Below are 25,090 nucleotides of genomic sequence, written 5' to 3'. Positions count from 1 at the left end.
GAAGAACAATTGTTTGTACACATCTGATTAGTTGAAATATGTTACTAGTCATCGATGAATGCAATGGAGGGGGAAATGAGATGGCAACCGTATCGTTATCTCCTGGCTTAGTTGCTTCATGGTGATGCCTCATTGGTGTCACTTATGAGGTTCAAACCTGTCTTCGGACAATTTACTAAATAACAATTTATGACAAGATTTATTGTCATATAAACATTTGTCCTAATCTCAATATTTTCAGAGTTACACTAGTTTGAAGTTGTTTGCAAAATCCCATTATTCTTATTCTTGAGTTTTAAGGGTAAAGGAATATTACAGATAAACAATGAACTATTCAGGAGTATCATTTCTTTAATTACCGGTAGCTAATATTCTGAAGCTAAAAGTGTATTGTGAATTCCATAGTTGCATCGTACAAATTTTTTGTTCGATTTTTAACTATAAAATTACACTTTCTTACGCATTTCTCACAAGAATTGTTACAAATCACGCCACTCTAGTAAATTCTTCAAGACTGTAGATTAGGATCCATAATTAAACTGTAAAGAATTAAGTTCATAAAGGCGTATGATTTGTAACAGTTTTTGTGATAAGTGCGTAAGAATAATGTCATTTTAGTTAAAAATTGAAAAACAAAATTTGTGCAAAGCAACTGAGAACACATTTTTGCTTCAGAACACTAGCCAATTAAATAATGATATTTCTGACTAGTTCATTCTCTATTTGTAATATTCTGTTAACCTTAAAACTAAAGAAAAAAGGTATTTTACAAAGAACTTCAAATTTGTGTAATTTTGAAAGTATTGAGATTAGGGCAAATGTTTATGTGATATTTTTTGCTCAGAATGTCTTCGGAAATAGGCCCTGTAAGTGGCGGCAAGTCCTCGTGAATCGCGCCGTGTGCCGCATCTGTGAACAGTTCTCCTCACGAATGAAACATGTGAAATCCAGATGTAGTATAGCCCTATAAAGGGCAGAGAACTTTGTGAACAGGCAGTGTGTAACGACTCCTGCTTTCAATTCATTATTACTTGAAAAAGTACGTGAAACTGAGGAGGTCTAGTTTCACAACTTTTGTTTTGTTGAAATTCAATTTACAGACGTAAAAAAATTGCTTTGTTTTCATATCGGAGTACGATGAATGTGTAAGCTATTTAATTTAAATTCACTGGAAATTCTAAACGATTTTTCTTTTTTCCTCTTGTACGGGGGAGGGACCCGAAGGCTTACACTGCAGCCTGAGTGTTATTGTGCTTACCACTCCTATTCTGTGATTGGTTGGGTAGCAGATAGGCCGCGCTCTTGTACAAGTACAGCACGCTGCACCGTGAACTTAACCCGGGCTGTGGTATCGATGATGATGATGATGATTATTATTATTATTATTATTATTATTATTATAGTTGTTGTTATACTGTATGTGGATTAATGATGGCGAAATGAATCCGAAGTCCAACGCCAAAAGTTACCCGGCAATTCTGCTTCAGTTGGTTCAGGGAAAACCCCGGAAAAACCCCGAGTGAATAAATACATTATATACATAAATGAATAAATGTCTACATGAATGAATAATTTAAAAATGAAGGTATGAATGTGAAAATGAATGAAAAATATAACAATGAATGAATAAATAAGTATATAAATGTATATATGGAAGAATAAATTTATGATTTGATGAAATAAAATAGGCCTATAAGTGGATGAATATGTATAAAAGTGGATGAATAAATATATAAGTAGATGGGTAAATATATAAGTGGATGAATAAATACATAAATGGATGAATAAATTCGAGTAGGAGTAAATATAAAAATATGATTAAATATATGAATGAATGAGGAAATATTATGTAAATTTGTAAGTAAATATGTAAATTTCTTAATAAATATTTAAATGTCTAAATACATAAATGAGCAAATGAATACATACATATATATGGATACGTATATAAATGAATGTGTATATAAATGAGAAAAGAAATGACTGAATGAATGACTTATTAATAAATAAAGTAGTGGATGAGTAAATAAAAAAAATAAATCGATATCCACAGAATTGAACAAGTCATCTTCGCGGAGTAACAAACTGCTCATTAATGTGCGGCCTGCTGTGGAATCCAAGCCGTTACACGTTACAATATATTAATGGATTCATAACATTCAAGTTCTGTGATGCCTGCAGCACAGGCAAAACATAGGGCCATAAAAATATTATGGTTTATTTAACGACACTCGCAACTGCAAAGGTTATATCAGCGTTGCCGTTGTGCCGGAAGAGTTCTTTTACATGCCAGTAAATCTACTGACAGGAGCCTGTCGCATTTAAACACACTTTAATGTCATCGACCTGGGCCGGGATTGAACCCGCAACCTCGAGCAGAGAAGGCCAGCGCTATACCAGGCCGACCATAGGACTGCATCAACCGTTGCTTACGATATTATACAAGCTGGCGCATAGAGCTTGAAAAACGAGTCTGAAGTGGTTCCCTCGTAATGCCAATTCCGCCGCTCGGAGCGCTGTTCTGCCCTATATATTCATAGCAGAACACTTAAAAGACATTGACATTTGGGACATTTAAAGGACTCATCATTGCTTATTAAATGCTTCGTACAATATTTTATGGACAATAGACGTAATTTGCAAACTTCTACTCCTCAATTATATTACAATAAAAGGCTGTCATTCTTGATATTAAAACATATTACATATAAACTGAGGGACTGTCTGCTCTGTACTTCAGTTCATACATCAAACATTTCCGGAAATAAATTAACTTGACATCTTATATATACGCACTATAGCCTACCCTTTTCACCTAATATTATTAATATTGTTATTAAATAAGATATTGCAACTAATTAAGGTACTGCATTATCTTTAATTTCCTTGAATTCATAATTACGCATTTGCAAGAAGGCCTAACTTTTCCCTCTCTTTTTAAAAAAAATACGGACGTCACAATAACTGAGAAGTATAATTATTGCGCGATTTTTTCTTGCAGTGGTGAAAACATTTCTATAGGCCTACTGATTAATCTATTGAGCATAGTAATAGTAAACGCTGTAGTATTTTAGTGCGTGTACGCCTACTTAGCTCTTGTAAAACGAAATGTTCACTTTCACTTTCAACGGAACACTCACTTATATCCAGTTCTTGTATCTTGCAGTAAATTATCCATTTGTGATCATCTTTCCAATATAACCTCCCATTGAAACGACCACTTAAAATCATGAGCTAGAATTTATTATTTTAAAAACATTTCCACGTACATACTGTTATAATTGTTATGAACCACAATACAAAAGACAACACTGTGAAATTGGATTAATTTACCAAGATCAACATCAATACCGGTAGTATAAAATCACATATAGGCCTAGGCTATATTAGGCCTATTTCATTACTTTATGGTATTAATTAGAAGAATTAATTTTGAAGAATTTACAAATATGCTGAAATAATTTATGACACCTCTTATAGAAATGTAAAAATATGTATGTACATTTTGAAACAATGGGTATAGCACCACTTGAAAATGTTGAGCATTTTAACAGTAACTTATAAATTGTTCCATCACGTTGTCTATAGTGTTCATTTATTGTAGCACTTTTAGAACGAACGTGGTTCACATACATAAGAAGAAATGACGATGGAATGAGTCGAACACATACAGTTTTCTTTAATTTTTAGCAAATGATGAAGTTGAATATATACTGTTACTTCATATCCTAAAATAAGTAGAGTTGCGACCATAGATGTAACACCTGAAATGAATATAAAATAAATTAATGTATTGGTAATGATACAAGAATAAAAAGAAATTAGGCTAGACATAACCTCACAAAATTACAAACACATGCTAAAATAAAAAAAAAAAAAAAAAGAAAGAAACTTTACGTATCCGTATATAATAAAACTAGATATTCCAGATATAATTTGTTTCACACGATAACCATCTCAGCCTATTTCGGCAGCAGCCATTATTAGTTACAGTTTGAGGTGCATTACCTAATCTCATACTAACCTTGTTAAGTTCTCTAACCTAATTCACTGATAATTCGCGGGTGCTCGTGTAAAGGGGGTTAAGTCAAATTGCAAGGTATGCAAACTTCTCTCATTTGGTACTGAACAAAACCCCTTTGTCACAAAATAAGGAGTACTGTAACTGCATCAAGGATGGAAGAATGATTTAACCCCTTTAACACAAGAAAAAAGTAATTGTGGAGGGTTGAAATCTGTACTTATCGCAGTTTAGCGAAATCATACTTAACCCCCTTTACACGAGCACCCGCGAATTACGTAACAATACACAGGTCTAAAATACAGACAAATACACATTAATTACCTAATAAGTACAGCATGAAGATAATTAATTACTTTTGTCGGTATTTTCTAAAAGAGAAAGGGAAAACAGTAACAACATTATCTTCAATGTTTACATCACGTCGTTCACATTTTCATTAGGCCTATATCAGTAATGCTTGGTAAGTGAAACAATGCATGAAATTATTTTACATTTCGGGTCACATCATTCGAGAGTCGGAAAATGCAATTCGCCACTTTTAACATAGTATTGCTTGTTATATGAGAGAACTTTGACATTTACCTTAACCTATAAAGATACGACCTGTTGGTACAGAGTTCTTCACATAGCAAAACACAGACAATTTTCGAATATAACTTAGCAGAATAAACTTCAAATAACACTGTAATATGCTTGGCATATTTATAATATTCGTACTCAATCAGTAATGCACAATTAATCGAACTATTTTCATGATGCACAATGCTTTGTAATGGTACTATTCATCATTTCATAGGGCAGAGAGGCGAACCTAGCGGCAGAAATTGTCATGACTCACAGAGACCTATTCTCGATCGTGCTATGCGCCAGCTTGTATAATCCCGTAAGCAACGGCATCAACACTAGTATGGATGTTATAAAAAGAGGAAGGGTTTACGTTACATGAATGGTATCCAGGGAAACGACAACCGAAATGTCTATGGAGAGAGAGGAAAGACATGCCAACAATAGCAATGCGTTGCTGTGTTACGTGAATTCTGAACTAGGAGCAAGAAAATGTTTGCTAGAGTAAGGGTTATTGAATCGAATTAGCGACCATCCCAGGGTGAGGGAGTCTGTGAGGCCAGGAAGGCTCCTCTCCAACGGCATGCGGGTGTTTGGGGTGGCGGGCCTGGCCTACGCCGCCTACCGCTACAAGACCTACAGCGGCGACCTGGAGGGAGCAGAGCCGACGTCGACACTCACCGAAGTCCTCCTCAAGAGAAGCAGAAAGTTCATGCACCCCAGGGAGGAGAACCTCAGGTCACCATCAGAGGAGGTAATGGAGGTGACTGACTACACAGAGTACGAGGAGCTGCCGCCGGCCGAAGTGCCCAACACCCCTGCGCTAGGGGGGGGAGACCCCGAACAACAGGGCCAGCGGCCGTCCTCGCCCCCTCCTCCCCCCCACCAAAATTAAGGTATGAGCTCACACATTCGACTTATGAATTCCTGTCTCCATCTCATCTCTGTTACTAGACCAGAGGCTCCAGCCTTTTGAATGTCCCAGACACCCTGAGTTTCATATTTCATTTTGACGGACCGCCTAAAATGTTTTACATAATTTAAGCCCACAAACGTGTTCCACTATAATGTGGTGAAGTAAGCAGCCTTAATAAATCTGTAGCGAAATTAAATTTCAGTTTTAGTTTTGAATGTGATGTGAAATTGAACAGGTAAATACAACTCACATATTTTACAGTAGGGACGTTGTATGACATTTCCTGAGAGAAATGGAATTGCACTCCATAAACCGAGAGAGACTGCGCAAGGCACGATTCAGTGCAGCCATTAATCCACAGCAATGCCAGTCTAACACATGTAGTCGCGCAATTTGGACACTTTTTTTTGCCAACTCGTGACTGCTGATGCGACAGTAGCGCTCCAATGGCAGGCAAGTTAAATATTGTAGAATATACATAACAGAGCAAAGAAATTATACTTGATACTTTTATCCCATACAGTAACTGTATATGGTTCTTATTAATTCTATTTTAGAACCCTAAAGACTTTTTCACCCAATTAATCAGAAACAAAGTTATAAGTTCGAGAAAATGAGAATAAACTTAAATCCTTCTGCTTCTTACCTGCAAGTGAATCGTAGTTTGAGATATATAATTTTTCGATGGCAAATTCAGTTTATTTCTGAACTCTGTACGTATTTTCTGTGAAAAAAATCAATATTAGTAGCCTCAAAAACAAGGACGTCATTTCAGTCTTAGCCGGTTGCAGCAATATTGCTTCGTTGCAGATCTTACTGAGTGGCGCACTCCACACTATTTCCTAGAAAATAATTATTTTCCATACCATAAATTGGGGTAACGTCGACAGCTGATTTAAACGTGATAACAAAAAACTATATTTAACGCATACGAGATGCACTGAATATATTTCGAAGTTCACTTTTTTATTTCCTTAAGCACCGGCATTTTTTATTATTTTAAGTCACAATAGAGGTATTTTGGTTCTCTTATGGTGAGTTTACCGCAGTTTGCAACACATTTCCAGTTTCCACACGTAGGCCTGCTTTCAACTTATCCTACTTATACGATATTTACCTGCACTTACTGCTAATATGACGTATGTGCGAACAAATGAGTACACAGGTTTCATGAAGAAATTTTAATTTCAATTAACAAATAAATTTTAACAAAAGATCATAGGATTGCTAGCATAGACCAATATCGCTAATGCCAGCATGTTCTTATGAAAAGGGCGTGGGTTGTTAATAATGTCTCTGAATAAAATAAAGGTGTGCAGTGCTGTAAACTGTAGTAACAAAAAACTAAAATCTCTCCGAGTCTGTAGTTATTCAGAATTCCTAAGACCAGGACAGGTCATAAAGTTATAACGTAATCATAACCAACACGTTAGTATTATCATAGTCATGAAGCTCAACACGTAGTAAATATGCATCCATAGATAGTTGCTAACCACTAGGATCGCTACTATCGCCTCATTACAGACAATGCGAAATAGTACCGACACAGTCTATTGTTCCTAGTACCCTCGCAACTCAAGCTTCGTGAGTGTATATACCAGACTGTGGTAATTATGCTATATAAAACACTTATTGGTTATCAGTTACCTATTCGTATGTCAGAAAGAATAGTTTAAATACATGTGGAAAATGACGTACAATCGATGTATTATTATTTTTAAAGTAATACAAGTTATTTGCCTTTAGGCCTACTTGCGCACCTTACGTCTTGCATTAATTTTTTTCTTTCAGGAGTAGAAAATACTGATAAGTTTTAGAAGATTAGATTTAATGAACAAAAGTTTCGATTAATTTTATGTGTAGGTTAACAATAATAGCGCATTGTATTCGCTTCATTTTGAAAAGTGTAGGTGCTGACAGCACGCAACTTCTGTGGAATGTTACATCTGCGTTACTTGGCATCCCCATTACTGCGTGAAATACGGTATCATTTATCTTCTGTGTTATCATTTAACTTGCCTGCCGCTGGAGCGCTACTGTCAAATGTAGGCATATGAGTTGTGTAGTAGACAGTGGTAATACGTACTTACACAGAGTTACAGCCGGAGCTTTCTTACGTTTGGCAACGCTGAGCGGAGGTCAAAGCGGATGCGAAATAGAGCACGATGTTTGAAAACGGTATTGACAACTTGGCATAATAGTGCTTTGGTTTGGTTGTCACGTGTACTTTTTCGATATTAATTTGTACAAAAGTAAGTGGATATCAAAATTCAGAGTAGGCGTATTGATGTATGTAATTTATTACGGAATTCAAAGTTTTTTTATTTGAATTTCAGACTTCCGTGTAGGCACTTATATACAATGACTGTGCCACTTAAAATAATTATAAAAGCATTTATGTTTTTATTACGGGATAAAAGTAAATAAATAAATACATAAAGCAGATGTCAATTGTAACAAAAATAAATAATCCATTAATCCAATAACAACGTACTTCAGCAGTATTCTGATGAGTTCAATTAGCCTATTTGTAGATAGCAATCGACAATGTTTTGCCGCTTTATGGTGTGAAAGATCTAGGATATCGTACACATTTTAATATCATGCGATTATCTTTTCTATAAATATTTAAGATGCATAGAAAGCCAGTTTTGGTTTCAAACTGCCGGTCACCATAACATTACTGTTCTCCTGAATTATTTGTTGTTAACATTTTTGAATATAATTTTAAATAAATATAACTGTAGAAGACAAGTTAAGAATGTAAACTGTGCAAAAAAAAATATAAACAAATAAAACTATAGACATATAACAAAGTATGAGGGTGTAAATACGGTTGGGCCAAGTATAAAGTTCTACGAAAAAGTACATAAACAATAATTTTTTGTAGTATGTAATAAAACACAACATCTATTAAGTATGTGCGCATTAGCCTAAACTCAGCGAACTTTAAATCTTGTAAATACGAAGTGAAAAACATTTTATACCTAATTAAGAGTGATAATAATAATAATAATAATAATAATAATAATAATAATAATAATAATAAACAAACTTTGAAAATCAGTAGAGTGAGTGTGTACGTCTACAAATTATAGATGGTTCTGACATATAGCAGGCTTTCCGAGTCTTCAACAGAACTGCAACATTGTTGGTGGTATCGCAATAATTGATACAGATAGCAGGCGAGATCATGGAACTTGGCTAGAACATTTTTGCTACATCCGAAGGGAGATGAGAAATTGAACTCAAAAACAAGTTTACAAAACATACAAATTTTATCTAGGACACAAAGTACCATACATTGCCAGGTTTTTAACATTCCATAGTGCAGTAGATTTAAAAATAAATTACACTTACAAACATAGATAATCACATTTAATAGCCTGCTGTATTATGCAAAGGAAATGAAATTTTAAATAATAAAAAGCACCAAAATGACAGAAATTAGTGCAAAATTAACTGAAAGAGATCACCGTACTAGTGTAAAACTATTACATGTACGAAAATCATTATTGAGAAATTGCTGTTTAAAGGTTTACCATTATTTATTATAGTTTACGAACTTGAAAATTACATAGAAAATTTTAGTTATTGGATATTCTTGAGTTATAATGAACAGTTTATTATTATTATTATTATTACCTTCCTTTCAAAAGTTTAAAATTTTGTTATTGCGAATTGTAAATGGAGTTCAATTTGAAATGACGTGATTCTGCACTGACAATTTTACCAAAATAATTTAAATGATATTTAGTTTTCGGTTTATATATAGTAGAGCTTATTTCAATGTTATATATAGGCAATTTACATGAATATTACAGATTTTAGATGAAAATGTCCAGCAGTCATTTCATTCCTTACTTCCATTTACTTAACAATGAACAAATAACCAAGTTGCATTTTACACTAAAAAAGTTAAATTACATACAAAGCCAGACTGTAAGCACATTTTAAATAAGTTGTATTAATTTCTGCGTGCAAGCCGTAATATAAGAAATGACGCCCATTCTGTATGAGATTCTTCAGCACAACATGACGTGAGGTCCTTTTTACTGGCTGAAAACTTGGGTAGACGAGCTTCAGTATAGGAGAGTCAGAAAGGCCTGTGAACACCTTTGATTCTCCCTAATGTGCACTTGTTTTTATTTATTTTCGTTGTAGGATGTTTTATAGAAGCAAATAGGAGGGGACGTCTTCTCTATCATTATTTCAATGAAGTCGTCCACCGAGTTAACTCTGTGGAGCGCGTCTGCCTGGGTTGATTCCCGGCGGAGTAAAAAATTTCCATGTAAAATTTCTACCTCGGGACTAGGAGAGCCTACTTCGAGAAATTGCATAAACATATCTAGTTATCAAAACTGACCAAGCCAACATGAAAAATAAAACTATGTTGTACTCGCATCTTAAAAAATATTGCACTGAAGAATAATCCAAGCCTGTACCTTTTTTGAACAGACAGTACACAGCCCCCAGAATAAAGCTGAGGCACGTGCAAACACCTCTGCATCACAATTAGAAGAAATCTGGAGACCAAAGATTTACAACACTAGGAGTCTGTTGATCAAGGAATACAATAGATGCTTCTGTACAGAGCCGACCGGATTGCGTTTATAATTCTGACATTCGTAACATTATACAAACCCCAGACAGTATCCTATCAGTGACCATAATAATATAAAAGAACCTCAAATTGATAAACAATAAATATTAAAATATGTGTAATTTACTTGAACAGTAAAGTAACTAAATGTTTTCATTTGCTGTTCACCACGTTAATCATCAATTCATTAAAGGCGGTTCTAGTCTGGCGTGGTTTTAAAATAGAAATAGTAAGTAGTGTACATGCGTATAATGAATAAAGTAGCGAAAACAAATTTTTTTCTGGAACAGTTTCAAATTTATTGTCTAATAGAAATGTCGCATTATTATAAGAAAATCATACATAAAAAACCAAGTAGTCTATATAAAAATGTCCTCCCCAGCCCAGTTTGAAGCTCCGCTCTGATAGCAGTGGTGTCATAATAGTCTTCTTAACAATCCTTTCTCTTTGCATATTACCATAATTTTCAGAATTATTAAAATATAAAAATATTAAATCAGGTGCAAATTAGCGACTATAAATAAAGGAGAATTGCAATACGTGATAATTTCAGAGGCATGTGGAATGATGACTCGCATGCAGAAGAAGTATCAGACTCATAGTGCAGGATATTCACAATCCCAACTTTGACTAGTATCGAATATTGTTTGATACATCCGAAGATGCATCTGCCATGGAACTTATACCTCTACTGTTACATCAATTTAATGTTCGGATAATTCGCATAGACCAGTTTTACACTAAACCTAAACATCTTTAGCACGACTTGTGGCTTGTAGGTCATCCCGAACCCCTGCCTCTATTCCTTAGGGCGCCAATTTTTATACAAGGTGGCATTGAAATAATCCTGCAGATTGAAAGAGACGATAGGGTACACTGAAATGAAAAGAAAACACATATTACGTTTTGTGATTAAATGCACGGTTAATTAGAAAATCAATTTGGAAGTTTCGGCAACATCGCCGCTAACACGCTCTCCTTTCTTTTCGTACTACAGATGTAAGAGGTCAACGAGCTTAGATCTGTGTCCCGAGGGAGCTACCTCCCACCTCACTCTGACACAACGTTGCAATCTGTTCGCATAGTCCAGTGGTTTTAAAACTAAACTTACATGAAAACCGTCCACGCTACTGAAATACGCTAGAGGAATAAATGATGTCCACACATGTGGAGTAACGGTCAGCGCGTCTGGCCGCGAAACCAGGTGGCCCGGGTTCGAATCCCGGTCGGGGCAAGTTACCTGGTTGAGGTTTTTTCCGGGGTTTTCCCTCAACCCAATACCAGCAAATGCTGGGTAACTTTCGGTGTTGGACCTCGGACTCATTTCACCGGCATTATCACCTTCATTTCATTCAGACGCTAAATAACCTAGATGTTGATAAAGCGTCGTAAAATAACCCAATAAAATAAAAAAATAAATGACTATTTATCAGATTTTCTATCGATATGGATAAAAATCACTACCCTAGTCTCAATAGTTACCAAATAAGAAGGTGTTAAACATTTGGGAAAAACATTCTCTGAGAAAACTATGAACTCTCCACCAATACATTATTACACTTTTCTGTTACATACAACATGGGCTATTCGCAGGATTATTTCAATTCCACCGGGCATACCCGGCCAGTAAAGGCCCACTTACTGCTATGAATAAAAACAATTAACAATAGTGATGTCTCAATCCTTATAGAGTCATACAATACCCGATGAATTGACTCTTCGATCCTGCTACTCACAACATTTATTGCATCTGATTTTCTTTGTGTTTAACTCATCATATGAAACTTAGAAATGGAATAACTTTATGAATGTACACAAGTCACAAATTAAGTAAATATGTCACATTTAACACACTGCATTTACACAATTCCACTCAACAAACAATTCGCACATAAAAATCTATAGTTCTAAGCAAAAGGTTATATGTCAATTTTTGGCGAAATTGAAATTTTCCGATGTGGTTAGGAGTTGTCGACTCTAGTAAATAAAAATACCGGTCATTTTACACCTGCAAGTTTCCATGAATAAAAGTATATGAATATACTAAATACAGTTTCAACTAATGAATAAATTTCTTTTAATTATCATGTTATGTGAGAAATCTTGCATCAGTGCTTCAAATTCACTTTTATAATTCCTATTTGAGCTCGCTGTCACACCTTTAAGAACTTATTTTTCTTCTGCTATAAAGCGATATAATTCTGCACAACTAAATTTAAGGTTTTCCATGTTACAATGCTCAGCTTTTAGTACAGGGATGCAGAACTGAGTAAGAGAGGGATGGAGCACAGACACTGAACATAGCCAAATCCCCTCTACCCTACCATGTTTATGACGAGTGGGGCGGAAGAAAGGGTGATTGACGAATTCCGGCTTGTGACGTCTGCCACAATTATCGCCAATTTCTGCAAGTCTGTTTTAGTATTTCCACACTTAAACGATTCCCTTCATCATTACATACTATGTTATTCATGACACTAAATACACGCTTCAGAAACACGATTATTATCCGTGGAGATTCCTCAGAGGCAATTTTATCCTGAACATATTTACACCGTTCCCCCAAATATTCATATTTCACAAAGGAGGAAGCCACTGCATTCAATGAGCACGGGGAGTATCTGCATCTAGTTGCAACCATCAAGTAAAACTGGAAATTCCCTTATCTTTAGCTGCTCTGAGTGGAAAATGTTACACGAAATACAGGAAAATCTCTTTCAGCCTATTCAATAAAAGCTCTTAATGTAAGTTCTTAAACTTACTGGATGAAATTACCGGCCGGCCACAAATTGAGTCTTTAAAGCTTGATACCGGCCAACGGCCTCGTGTTGAGACTCGCCAAACTTTCGGCTAGTTGGCAACCCTCAAATCTGGTGTATCCCTATAGTATCTTTATTGCCGTAACGTATGACATGCATATGTATTTCTATTAGTTTTTGTTATGAAACATGATAATTATTACCATTTTAAGCAGTCGTTCAATCTCTAACATTTCGCTCCTGAAAAACTACAAAAATGATGTCACATTTTGCCTTTTACTGACAGAAATGTCAATCCGTTACATATTGTGAGTTTTAATTAAGATAGATATCTATCAGAGGGCTTTAGAAATTAGTGTAGCAGTGCTGCCAATATTTTGACAGAAAAATAAACGATCAGTGACATGTTATGTTTGGTTTGTTGGGTTTCCGTAACCCTTGCAAATACGCTTTTTTTAGGTGGACACTCAGCCAGATAGACAGAATGCCGAGTTTCCAGGAGGACGCTACATGGGCTGTCGCGCATAGATTACTATTAATGTCTTAATATATACAAATAGCTGTGCTACATAGTACATAGACAGTGATGTAGCAGCAGTACAGTGATTCAAAAGAAACAATTCAGATTATTAACTACTTTACTTATTGACTAGCTATACAATTCGAAGTCATTTTCTACACTAGTGATCAATTAATAATCATTGTAAACATATCATTTATTTATTTACGTGATGATGAGATCTTTTTTTTACGTATGCGTTTCTTAATTTCATCTTCAGCACGATTCGGATTCTGAAAAGTATTTCTAATTAGTGTTAGCCTATTTAAGTAGCTAGATCTTCGCCAAATACTTCTAATGCTTCAAAAGCAGGTATCAAAAACGAAAATTCAACAAAACGTAATATTTATATTATATTATGTGGCTGCATCTCTTACCTAGGCCTACTAGGTTTTAAGGAAATTGTTAATCATTTGACCCGCATTACAGATATTCAGTTCATTTCCTTATAGAACCGCAAGATGAGGTTATCATATCCAGATATAACACATAACACCTCAACAAAGATATACCACCTAATTATTATTAGTTAATTATCTAATGACTAGAATTCTATTAGGCCTATATGTTGTCACTTTTTCCCTTTAGAACACTCAAAACAACGCATTTCCCGGACATTGCAAACAAATGAGTTAATTTCTTTCCCTGTTTCGAGTGCCGCATAGTTTGCGGATGGGGCTATCCACAATCAACTGAATCTGAAGAACTATCTCTATCGACTGAGCCGTACAGACAGCGTTGAAAGCGATTCGCTGGCCGGAATGGTTGGGGCTATTAAACACAGTCCAAATAAACGTTACAAATCGTGAAGATCGATTCACATTGATGCCTATTTAAAATTCAATGCTTTAATCATCACACAATTCCCGCAATTATACACGTCAATCCAATATTACAAACATTTCCTTTTCTTTCTATTATCTTTTCTTTTTTGTGAATGCATGAGCCCACTTCTCCTTCCTCCCCCCTGCGTGTGCCACTCTTTATTTGCAAAACACTCATTTTATTAAATGGAGCCCACTTCTCCTCCCTCCCCCCTCCGTGTGCCACTCTTTATTTGCAAAACACTCATTTTATTAAATGGAGCCCAATTCTCCTCCATCCCCCTGCGTGTGCCACTCTTTATTTGCAAAACACTCATTTTATTAAATGGAGCCCACTTCTCCTCCATCCCCCTGCGTGTGCCACTCTTTATTTGCAAACACTCATTTTATTAAATGGAGCCCACTTCTCCATCCCCCTGCGTGTGCCACTCTTTATTTGCAAAACACTCATTTTATTAAATGGAGCCCAATTCTCCTCCATCCCCCTGCGTGTGCCACTCTTTATTTGCAAAACACTCATTTTATTAAATGGAGCCCACTTCTCCTCCATCCCCCTGCGTGTGCCACTCTTTATTTGCAAAACACTCATTTTATTAAATGGAGCCCACTTCTCCTCCATCCCCCTGCGTGTGCCACTCTTTATTTGCAAAACACTCATTTTATTAAATGGAGCCCACTTCTCCTCCCTCCCCCCTGCGTGTGCCACTCTTTATTTGCAAAACACTCATTTTATTAAATGGAGCCCAATTCTCCTCCATCCCCCTGCGTGTGCCACTCTTTATTTGCAAAACACTCATTTTATTAAATGGAGCCCACTTCTCCTCCCTCCCCCCTGCGTGTGCCACTCTTTATTTGCAAAACACTCATTGTATTAAATGGAGCCCACCTATCCTCCATCCCCCTGCGTGTGCCACTCTTTATTTGCAAAACACTCATATTATTAAATGGAGCCCACTTCTCCTCCATCCCCCTGCGTGTGCCACTCTTTATTTGCAAAACACTCATTTTATTAAATGGAGCCCACTTCTCCATCCCCCTGCGTGTGCCACTCTTTATTTGCAAAACACTCATTTTATTAAATGGAGCCCACTTCTCCTCCATCCCCCTGCGTGTGCCACTCTTTATTTGCAAAACACTCATTTTATTAAATGGAGCCCACTTCTCCTCCATCCCCCTGCGTGTGCCACTCTTTATTTGCAAAACACTCATTTTATTAAATGGAGCCCACTTCTCCTCCCTCCCCCCTGCGTGTGCCACTCTTTATTTGCAAAACACTCATTTTATTAAATGGAGCCCAATTCTCCTCCATCCCCCTGCGTGTGCCACTCTTTATTTGCAAAACACTCATTTTATTAAATGGAGCCCACTTCTCCTCCCTCCCCCCTGCGTGTGCCACTCTTTATTTGCAAAACACTCATTGTATTAAATGGAGCCCACCTATCCTCCATCCCCCTGCGTGTGCCACTCTTTATTTGCAAAACACTCATATTATTAAATGGAGCCCACTTCTCCTCCATCCCCCTGCGTGTGCCACTCTTTATTTGCAAAACACTCATTTTATTAAATGGAGCCAACTTCTCCTCCCTCCCCCCTGCGAGTGCCACTCTTTATTTGCAAAACACTCATTGTATTAAATGGAGCCCACCTATCCTCCATCCCCCTGCGTGTGCCACTCTTTATTTGCAAAACACTCATTTTATTAAATGGAGCCCACTTCTCCTCCATCCCCCTGCGTGTGCCACTCTTTATTTGCAAAACACTCATTTTATTAAATGGAGCCCACTTCTCCTCCATCCCCCTGCGTGTGCCACTCTTTATTTGAAAAACACTAATTTTATTAAATGGAGCCCACTTCTCCTCCAGCCCCCTGCGTGTGCCACTCTTTATTTGCAAAACACTCATTTTATTAAATGGAGCCCACTTCTCCTCCCTTCTCCCTGCGTGTGCCACTCTTTATTTGCAAAAAACTCATTTTATTAAATGGAGCCCACTTCTCCTCCATCCCCCTGCATGTGCCACTCTTTATTTGCAAAACACTCATTTTATTAAATGGAGCCCACTTCTCCTCCATCCCCCTGCGTGTGCCACTCTTTATTTGCAAAACACTCATTTTATTAAATGGAGCCCACCTATCCTCCCTCCCCCTGCGTGTGCCACTCTTTATTTGCAAACACTCATTTCATTAATGTCGTTGCTGTTGTGTAGTCGGGGCCTCATGCTGTATACAGAGAGCGTCGTACTGTATTAGCAGAGAACACAATATTTATCATAGTGCTCAAAACTAATAAATTCCTTATTAAAAGTTGTGACCATATATCAGCTGATCTGGATTTCAGAAAATTACAGCTGAACGTAATGACGTAGGGGTGGATGTTGATGACAAGTCATCTTATTTTTCACACTGGTAGTAGGCCTATGTCTGTTAATATAGAAATCCTTTCTATGTTAATATCAACGTAACAATTAATTTGTTATATTGCATTTTTTTTTTTGCATTTTGACGTTTTTTTAACTAATAGGTCATTTTTATATTTTTTTCGGCTTTTTTGTTAACTTTTAATAGTTCGAAGAACTTTTGGATCATTAGGAAAGCATTTTACTTTTGTCTAAGCAAACAGGTCAGTAGTAATTACCTACTGACTAAGTGAACAACAGTGAAGTTTGAGTTTTTTAGTTTGGAACAAATTCTAAGTCCACCCCTCATTCCCCTAAAGGCTTCATCTAACACAACAGAAGTAATATAACTGCTAGGCAGCAAGGACTTTGACCGCTATTGTTCTTGTGTCGGTACGCCGATGTCTTTAGAATTTATGTTTGAAAAGGGAGAAAATTTTATCGTTTCCTGCACAACAAGACGTTGTGTCCCAATTATGGTTCGGAAGGGATGTACTGTAGTAGACAGTATTTTTAACATAAAGATTGCAAGAATGCACGCTGCTCCCGCTTTTGTTATGTCATTCATACTCCCTCATCTAGAAGGATTGGTGACAAAAGTAAAGAGCGGGAGGAAGAGACTGAGAATGAAGGCACTGACATGGACCACCCCTGATTGTATAATATTTAAATGTCTTTGCTTTTCATTTTATGTCATTTTTACATTACTTTAAGGGCATCTTAATTATCACCAACATCCACCCTGACCGCTGTAAGGCGCTTGCCTGCCGGTCTGAAGTTGTGCTCGGGCTGATTACCTGGTTGGGTTTTCCCCAACCGTAAGGTGAATGCCAGGTAATCTGTGGCGAATCCTCGGCCTCATCTCGCCAAATACCATCTCGCTATCACCAATCTCATCGACGCAAGATAACCTAGCAGTTGATACAGCGTCGTTAAATAACCAACTTAAAAACATCCGCTCCCTTTATGAGATCGTTTGAGTTTCACAAAGTTATGACCACATTTTTTTTTTTACATTTAGAATATTAAACTCAATTTCACAATTAATATTTGTTCAAAGTAATGTTTAAGCTACAGTCGCATTTGTCACATTTTGTTTTGGAATTTCTTGATATTCAATGTGTAGGCTATGTGCAAAAATGCGACAACCACAATGAGCTTGAAAAAAATTGAGAGAAAAAAAATATTGTTATGAAGGAAATGAAATCAAAGAGATGTACGGTATGCAATAATTTTATTAATCCTGGACGTTCTAAATTTTAATGAAATGTTAATGGAATGCAATGTGTAATGTTTAAGAAAGTATATAAGTATGTAGATGTCGAGGAGTAGATTTCAGAGTTGGTACAATTCAAGTATACTTTGGAAATGTGATAATATTCTCGTAGGCCTGTATGTTAATGTTCAATGTTTCAAATAATTGGAAAGCAAATACGCGTGTATACTCGCGGAATTTGTAATCGATTGGTATTATCGAAGCTTTTCCAACATTTGTTCGTGTATATAAGCAAGTCATTTGTAGAGGAAGACAGTTCTGTATTGCATTGGATCACACGTTACTCCTGTACCTGATGGATGGTTGATCACGTCTGCCTGAAATGTGGCCGTGAGGTCAACAGTTCTGTATTGCATTGGATCACACGTTACTCCTGTACCTGATGGATGGTTGATCATGTCTGCCTGAAATGTGGCCGTGAGGTCAACAGTTCTGTATTGCATTGGATCACACGTTACTCCTGTACCTATGGATGGTTGATCACGTCTGCCTGAAATGTGGCCGTGAGGTCAACAGTTCTGCATTGCATTGGATCACACGTTACTCCTGTACCTGATGGATGGTTGATCACGTCTGCCTGAAATGTGGCCGTGAGGTCAACAGTTCTGCATTGCATTGGATCACACGTTACTCCTGTACCTGATGGATGGTTGATCACGTCTGCCTGAAATGTGGCCGTGAGGTCAACAGTTCTGTATTGCATTGGATCACACGTTACTCCTGTACCTATGGATGGTTGATCACGTCTGCCTGAAATGTGGCCGTGAGGTCAACAGTTCTGTATTGCATTGGATCACACGTTACTCCTGTACCTGATGGATGGTTGATCACGTCTGCCTGAAATGTGGCCGTGAGGTCAACAGTTTTCTGTATTGCATTGGATCACACGTTACTCCTGTACCTGATGGATGGTTGATCACGTCTGCCTGAAATGTGGCCGTGAGGTCAACAGTTCTGTATTGCATTGGATCACACGTTACTCCTGTACCTGATGGATGGTTGATCACGTCTGCCTGAAATGTGGCCGTGAGGTCAACAGTTCTGCATTGCATTGGATCACACGTTACTCCTGTACCTGATGGATGGTTGATCACGTCTGCCTGAAATGTGGCCGTGAGGTCAACAGTTCTGCATTGCATTGGATCACACGTTACTCCTGTACCTGATGGATGGTTGATCACGTCTGCCTGAAATGTGGCCGTGAGGTCAACAGTTCTGTATTGCATTGGATCACACGTTACTCCTGTACCTGATGGATGGTTGATCACGTCTGCCTGAAATGTGGCCGTGAGGTCAACAGTTCTGCATTGCATTGAATCACACGTTACTCCTGTACCTGAAGATGTGGATAAGTTAATTAAAAGTTCGGTGAAGGAAATTTCATGTTTGCCAGGAGACACGCCCGATGCGATGTTGTACACCGAACGTAAATATAAGGGTCTCAGCCTTTTCAAAGCTCAATGGGAAGCATATTTACAGCATCTCAATATTTGCAACACATTATTGAGAACCTCGAATTCTCTTGTCGTTTCTACAAGGAACATAGCAGCAGAAAAGAAAGTATGTTCCAGGAAGTTAAAAATTCCACCTGAAGATCTGGATATAAGTAACATCAATGTCCATAAACTACGACAAAATCTTAGGAAACAAGAGTACGACAAATGGTGTGCGCTTCCACATAAAGGAAAAGGTGTTATTTTATTTCAAGAATATACTCCCGGAAATAAATGGATTTTTTCTAAGGAGGGTCTATCTTCCTCTGAATGGCGGGACGCAATTAAGATGAATGCTAACGTAGCACCAGTGAGAAATCTTCATGGGAGATCCTTGGATGGTTTCCGTTGCAGATACTGCAACGAGATTGAAACCTTAGCACACGTCCTAGGATCCTGTCAGCATGGAGAACTCCTGAGAAATTCACGCCATCATAACATCCGAAAACTAATAGCACAAGCCCTTAGAAACAAATCCTTCGAGGTCCATGAAGAGGTGCACTGCGTTGCGTCTGAAGGCGGCGGAATTAGAAGAGCGGACATCATGGCTATAGACAAGACTAATAGTAAAGGCATTATACTGGACCCAACTGTTAGATTTGAGATGAGCCAGACCCAACCATCCGAGGTCAACAAAGAAAAACAACAAATTTATGAGCCTACTATTCCGTATTTTCGAGAAAAATATCAGATGGAAGGCACCTGGGAAGTACATGGTTTAATGATCGGAGCGAGGGGCACCATCCCACGATCAACTGTAAACACTATCAAAACATTTGGAATCCATGACATCATTCCAAAAATAATTACTTCAACCATTAAAGGGTCTGTGGCAATTCTGAAAAATCATTTATACGGAATATCATAATACCCCCTCCCCTTTTCTATTCGTTAGTGTGTGATTGTTACAAATATATGTACAAATTTATTATTTCTTAAACTTAAGCTCCTAGTTCACATTTAAATTTGGCTCATCTATCTTACTGTAATCATTACTATTCTTATATGTGTGTTATTCTGTGTTTTTGGCAACCCAGGATGCCTGGGCAGACTATTTCTTGAAATAACTTATATATGATTATTATTACTGCATTAGTGTTGTGCTGTATAGTATAGTGTGGTAGATATACAAATATTAAATAGTACTATACTGTAATTAGCAGAGCTGAAAAATTAAAAAGTTGTTGTTGTTTTCTAATGCCAGGCGTTTGACAATAAAGTCATTTGACCTCTTGAACTCCAATATTTTTCAAAGATATTATCATGGCCAGCCACTGAAGCACAGATTTTGAGGTGAAAATGGCAAGTTGTAGCCGATTTAAGTGAACACCATATTTTAACGTTTTGGTGGCAACTTCATTCACACACAACCCCCAGAATGTCTGGAGGACCACACCTGCTGTTGGTCGACGGGTCCATTGGACCTAGCTGGGAGATCTTGTTGATCACCAGCTTTCCCTCATTAAGCCACTGGAGGACGATTTTAGTGCCATAGCAGGTCAGCACTAGGAACAGAGAAGTAGAAAGAGGAGGAAGGAAAGGGAAATGAACCCTAGGCCTCGAATGCTCTAATGCCGTCGGGGTCGAAGAAAGTAAGAGTTCAGTCAGAGGACTGGATAGGAAAGGATAAAGAGGGAATTAGGTATTGAATAGAGGAAAATTATACCAAATTCAGTCATTAACTCATCAAGCTGACCAGTGCTAATTGATGAGTAGCCCCTCCCTTTAGTTCAGCTTGTAAAATTATGCTTACTAACAACTGCACCATGGGAAGGTAGAGATGGGACATTGGGTATTTGTCCAGGTTGGTTCCTTAAAGCCTTCAATGGGAAGGATTAATGGCTCTCCCCCCTGTATCCGACAGATACCCTTTTGCAGCCTGTTGATATACATTACATCAGAACAATGATGATCATAGTTATTGGATAAATGGCGAGTTGTGACAGAGGAAACAAACTGCTCTGGAAAACCTGCCCTAGATACCATCTCTCTTCACCAAAAATTTCAATTGGACTCGAAATGATTTAAATTTAGGTGTCTTGTGTGCAAATAAGATGATAGTCTAACAGTTCAATTAAATTAAATTAAAAAGTAGTTCATAGGTTAGTAGTGGTGAAACTATTACGTTATATTTACTTTGTATTTGATATGGGAATGACGGATTTGAATTAGAATGCATCAAATCTACCATGTTCAGACAAGATTGATGAGAAATAAATAAATAAATATGTTATATTCAAGACACAGGTTAGCCTCTCTCGCTCCCTCTCTCTATCTCCCCCTCTTTCCCCCCTCCCTCTCTCTTTCTCTCTGACTCCTCTCTTTTTATCATGCCCACATACATCCCACCTACCCAACCACACACACATGTAAACAGACACATACACACAGTTTGAAAACCAACAGAAACACAATGAGAGCCCCTGAGTCTGACCTGTGTACTCCAGAGAGTGTGGGCTGCACCAGCAACATCTGCGTATGGTCCAGTGCCACGATGTAGTCACCCAGGCATAGTGCCACATACACACTCATTGCCAGCACAGAGCATTTGAGGCTCGCTGCCTCGTGGGCACCTAGGGGATTGGATGGTGCCGCATACACATAATGGCTGCCAGGTGCAGTCACGTCAGCTGTGTCAGGTGCTGCCTCCTCAGGCTGGCAGTCAGGTAGCAGTAGCAAAGCATTGCGCAGGCACAATGATGCAAACTCCACCGTGGCCACAGGTATTGCAAAGGACTGGCCCTCACAACTGTATTTGGTGTCCTTGGAGAGCTGTGGTGTAAGGTTGATCTTTCGGTGCGAGCCTGCACCCACCACACCCTGCACCAGGTCCTTGCGTCGTGCATGGATGTTGAAGTCACTCTCATTGTCCTGCAGAGGAATGAACAGACAGCATTTTCCCCGTAAATCCACAAGTTTTAAAATCAGTATGCCACACATAATAAACTTATATTTTAGTAGGAGCTACATGTATTCAAGTAATACAATTGTTGACTGATCACGTAACACAAAAGAAATATTTACTGATCTATTTGTGGAATCTACAACACAGATACAGAGGTGCCAACCTTTCAACTCGGTTATCATTAATCCAAAAGTAAATATGTCAACGTCATATGTAAAGCATATTATGTATAATTAGTACACACTACTTCACCGGTTCTTCTGTACGGTTGTGAAACTTGGACTCTCACTCTGAGAGAGGAACATAGGTTAAGGGTGTTTGAGAATAAGGTGCTTAGGAAAATATTTGGGGCTAAGAGGGATGAAGTTACAGGAGAATGGAGAAAGTTACACAACACAGAACTGCACGCATTGTATTCTTCACCTGACATAATTAGGAACATTAAATCCAGACGTTTGAGATGGGCAGGGCATGTAGCACATATGGGCGAATCCAGAAATGCATATAGAGTGTTAGTTGGGAGACCGGAGGGAAAAAGACCTTTAGGGAGGCCGAGACGTAGATGGGAGGATAATATTAAAATGGATTTCAGGGAGTTGGGGTATGATGATAGAGACTGGATTAATCTTGCACAGGATAGGGACCGATGGCGGGCTTATGTGAGGGCGGCAATGAACCTTCGGGTTCCTTAAAAGCCATTTGTAAGTAAGTAAGTACACACTACTTCTCACTTCTTCTGCGAAAAAAAAAAATGCTTTGTGGTATGTCTTTTTACTTAGCAGCTGCTTTTCTGCAAATTTATTTTTGAAGCATATTTCTACTTGTGAAGTCATATTGGTTCCAGTGTTGATAGGCATGAATTTTGCCTTATTTTTTCTCATGACAAAGAAGACTCTTTCCGTAGAAGAGTCACTGTGAGACACACTGCAAACACAAGTTTATTTAATGTTTTGTACTCATGTTCATTTCTGAAATCTACAATTTTGACCTTGTTTGCATCTATTCTAGATCTATTTATAATGTATTCAGGAAAAATACTGTATTGGTAAGCTATACATTGCTCTTCGAGTCTATCATGTTTATCTTCATTAACCAAATTTGGAAATCTTTGAATAAAATATTTAAGAAATTATTTCTGTGTGAAATATCGACACTCCTACATGTTTAAGAAACTCAGTCTCAACTGGAAATGTCTTTACACATTTCTTCTAATCTTTTCAGAAGAAATAAATATATCCACTGTGATCATTTTGCTTCTCTGTTATAATTTTCCCTTTGGCTGTAATAGTAGGGAGAAATTCGTAATAATTATGAAAAATCCGTAATAGTTGGCACCTCTGTGTATATTAGAAAATTGTAATATAGTTTCATTAGAAGGTTAGAGGTCCTGAATGGTGTCAGTAATGGGGGGGTTTTGTGTAGGCCTATAGAAAAGGCTGTGGTTCAAATAATGAAAGTATGCTTTGCACCTTATGTTTCACGATGTTCAACTGTTGTTCACAACCAAGATTGCAATGTGAAGTGAAAAGAGTTTGTTACTTTCACCTAAATAACTTTTATTTCAAGCATTTTTTTAATTGGAGGGTACTTTCAAATCTCATTTAAGTTTAAGTAAAGCAGAGGGATAAAGAAGGTCATGTGATTGTTTCACATCAGTTTTTTTGGTATTTTTTTTTTTTTTTTTTAAGTTTAGTGCATAATTCATTTCAAAATGTGAGAGACCGACAACATTTTGAGAATAGATCGAGGGCTTAGAGTAAGACAACATTAACTCCAAAAACGCAACTTTACAGAAGGAAGGAAAAAGGGTGAATTCTGTTGTTTATTTAATGATTGCTCATTTGTTTATGAAGATAAACTTTTTATATTTTTACTATATGTAGAAAATTTATTCTTACAGACATTTCAGTGTGATTCAGAAAAGCATTGATTTTCTTAGCAAAAATTTGTACTTTTCGGAGATAACATTCTCTGCTTCTAACTGAAGCAGAAGGTAATAGAAATTAACGTTGCATCAGAAACTATTGCACTGATAGTAATAACTATTTCTTCCCCAGCTGTGGGACTGAAGCCGGATGGTCTATGGCGAGTCCTCAGCCTCACTTCATTTCACCCCCTTTGGTCTGATTACCTGGTTGGGTTTTTACCGAGGTTTTCCCCAACCATAAGGCAAATGCTGGGTAATCTTTTGGCGAATCCCTGGGCCTCACATCATCTCACTACAGCTCCCCAAAATATTGTAAAAAATTGTAGAAAATTACAAAATTGTAAAACTGTAAAAATTGTAAAAATTTGCAAAAATTGTAATTGTAATATGTAAAATTTTGACTTGTTCCACATATTAAAGCTTCATTGCTCATGTAAGATCTATGGAATATAATAAATGAAATGAAAAAAAAAATGAAATTGTAATAACAAAATTATGGAATATTGAAATTTTCTTAAAAAAAATATGAAAAAATGAACAATGTGTGTGTGTGTGTGTGTGTGTATGTGTGTGTGTGTATCTAATGCTCTGGATTTAACAATGAAGTCATCATCCTTCTTGCTTCCCAATATTTTGATGGAAGGTCCACAAATGTCCTAAGAGTTTCACAATTAGCCAGGTGCTCCATCTCCATGTCCTCTTCTCTGGTGCACAGTAAGCATTTAGGTGAATTCAGTACTCCAATACGATGGAGGTGTTTACTGAGGCAATCATGACCAGTAATCAATCTAAACATGGCCACGGCAGATTTTCGAGGTAGATCAGGAATTAGTTTTGGATCTTTGA

The 25,090-nt window shown here is 37.3% G+C and overlaps 1 protein-coding gene across 8 annotated transcripts in view; it reads right to left on the bottom strand.

Moving 5' to 3' along the window:
- The window catches only part of LOC138696037 (CCR4-NOT transcription complex subunit 10-like), a 120,641-nt gene that overhangs the window by 62,684 nt on the left and 32,867 nt on the right, over positions 1–25,090 (bottom strand). For 7 of the 8 annotated variants that reach the window (XR_011331216.1, XR_011331217.1, XM_069820538.1 and 4 more), the window contains one exon: positions 21,847–22,283. Coding sequence is in view for 6 of the 8 variants with exons in the window: in XM_069820538.1 (XP_069676639.1) it covers positions 21,847–22,283 (437 nt within the window). In the remaining 2 variants the exon portion in view is untranslated. Of the gene's footprint in view, positions 1–3,135; positions 3,765–21,846; positions 22,284–25,090 lie in introns of those variants that run through there. The other variant, XM_069820539.1, reaches the window with a different exon arrangement.

This window comes from Periplaneta americana, chromosome 3 (genome assembly GCF_040183065.1).
Source record: "Periplaneta americana isolate PAMFEO1 chromosome 3, P.americana_PAMFEO1_priV1, whole genome shotgun sequence".
NCBI classification, from domain to species: domain Eukaryota; kingdom Metazoa; phylum Arthropoda; class Insecta; order Blattodea; family Blattidae; genus Periplaneta; species Periplaneta americana.
The sequence above is the reverse complement of the archived record's forward strand: the minus strand, read 5'-3'. Positions and strand labels throughout refer to the sequence as shown.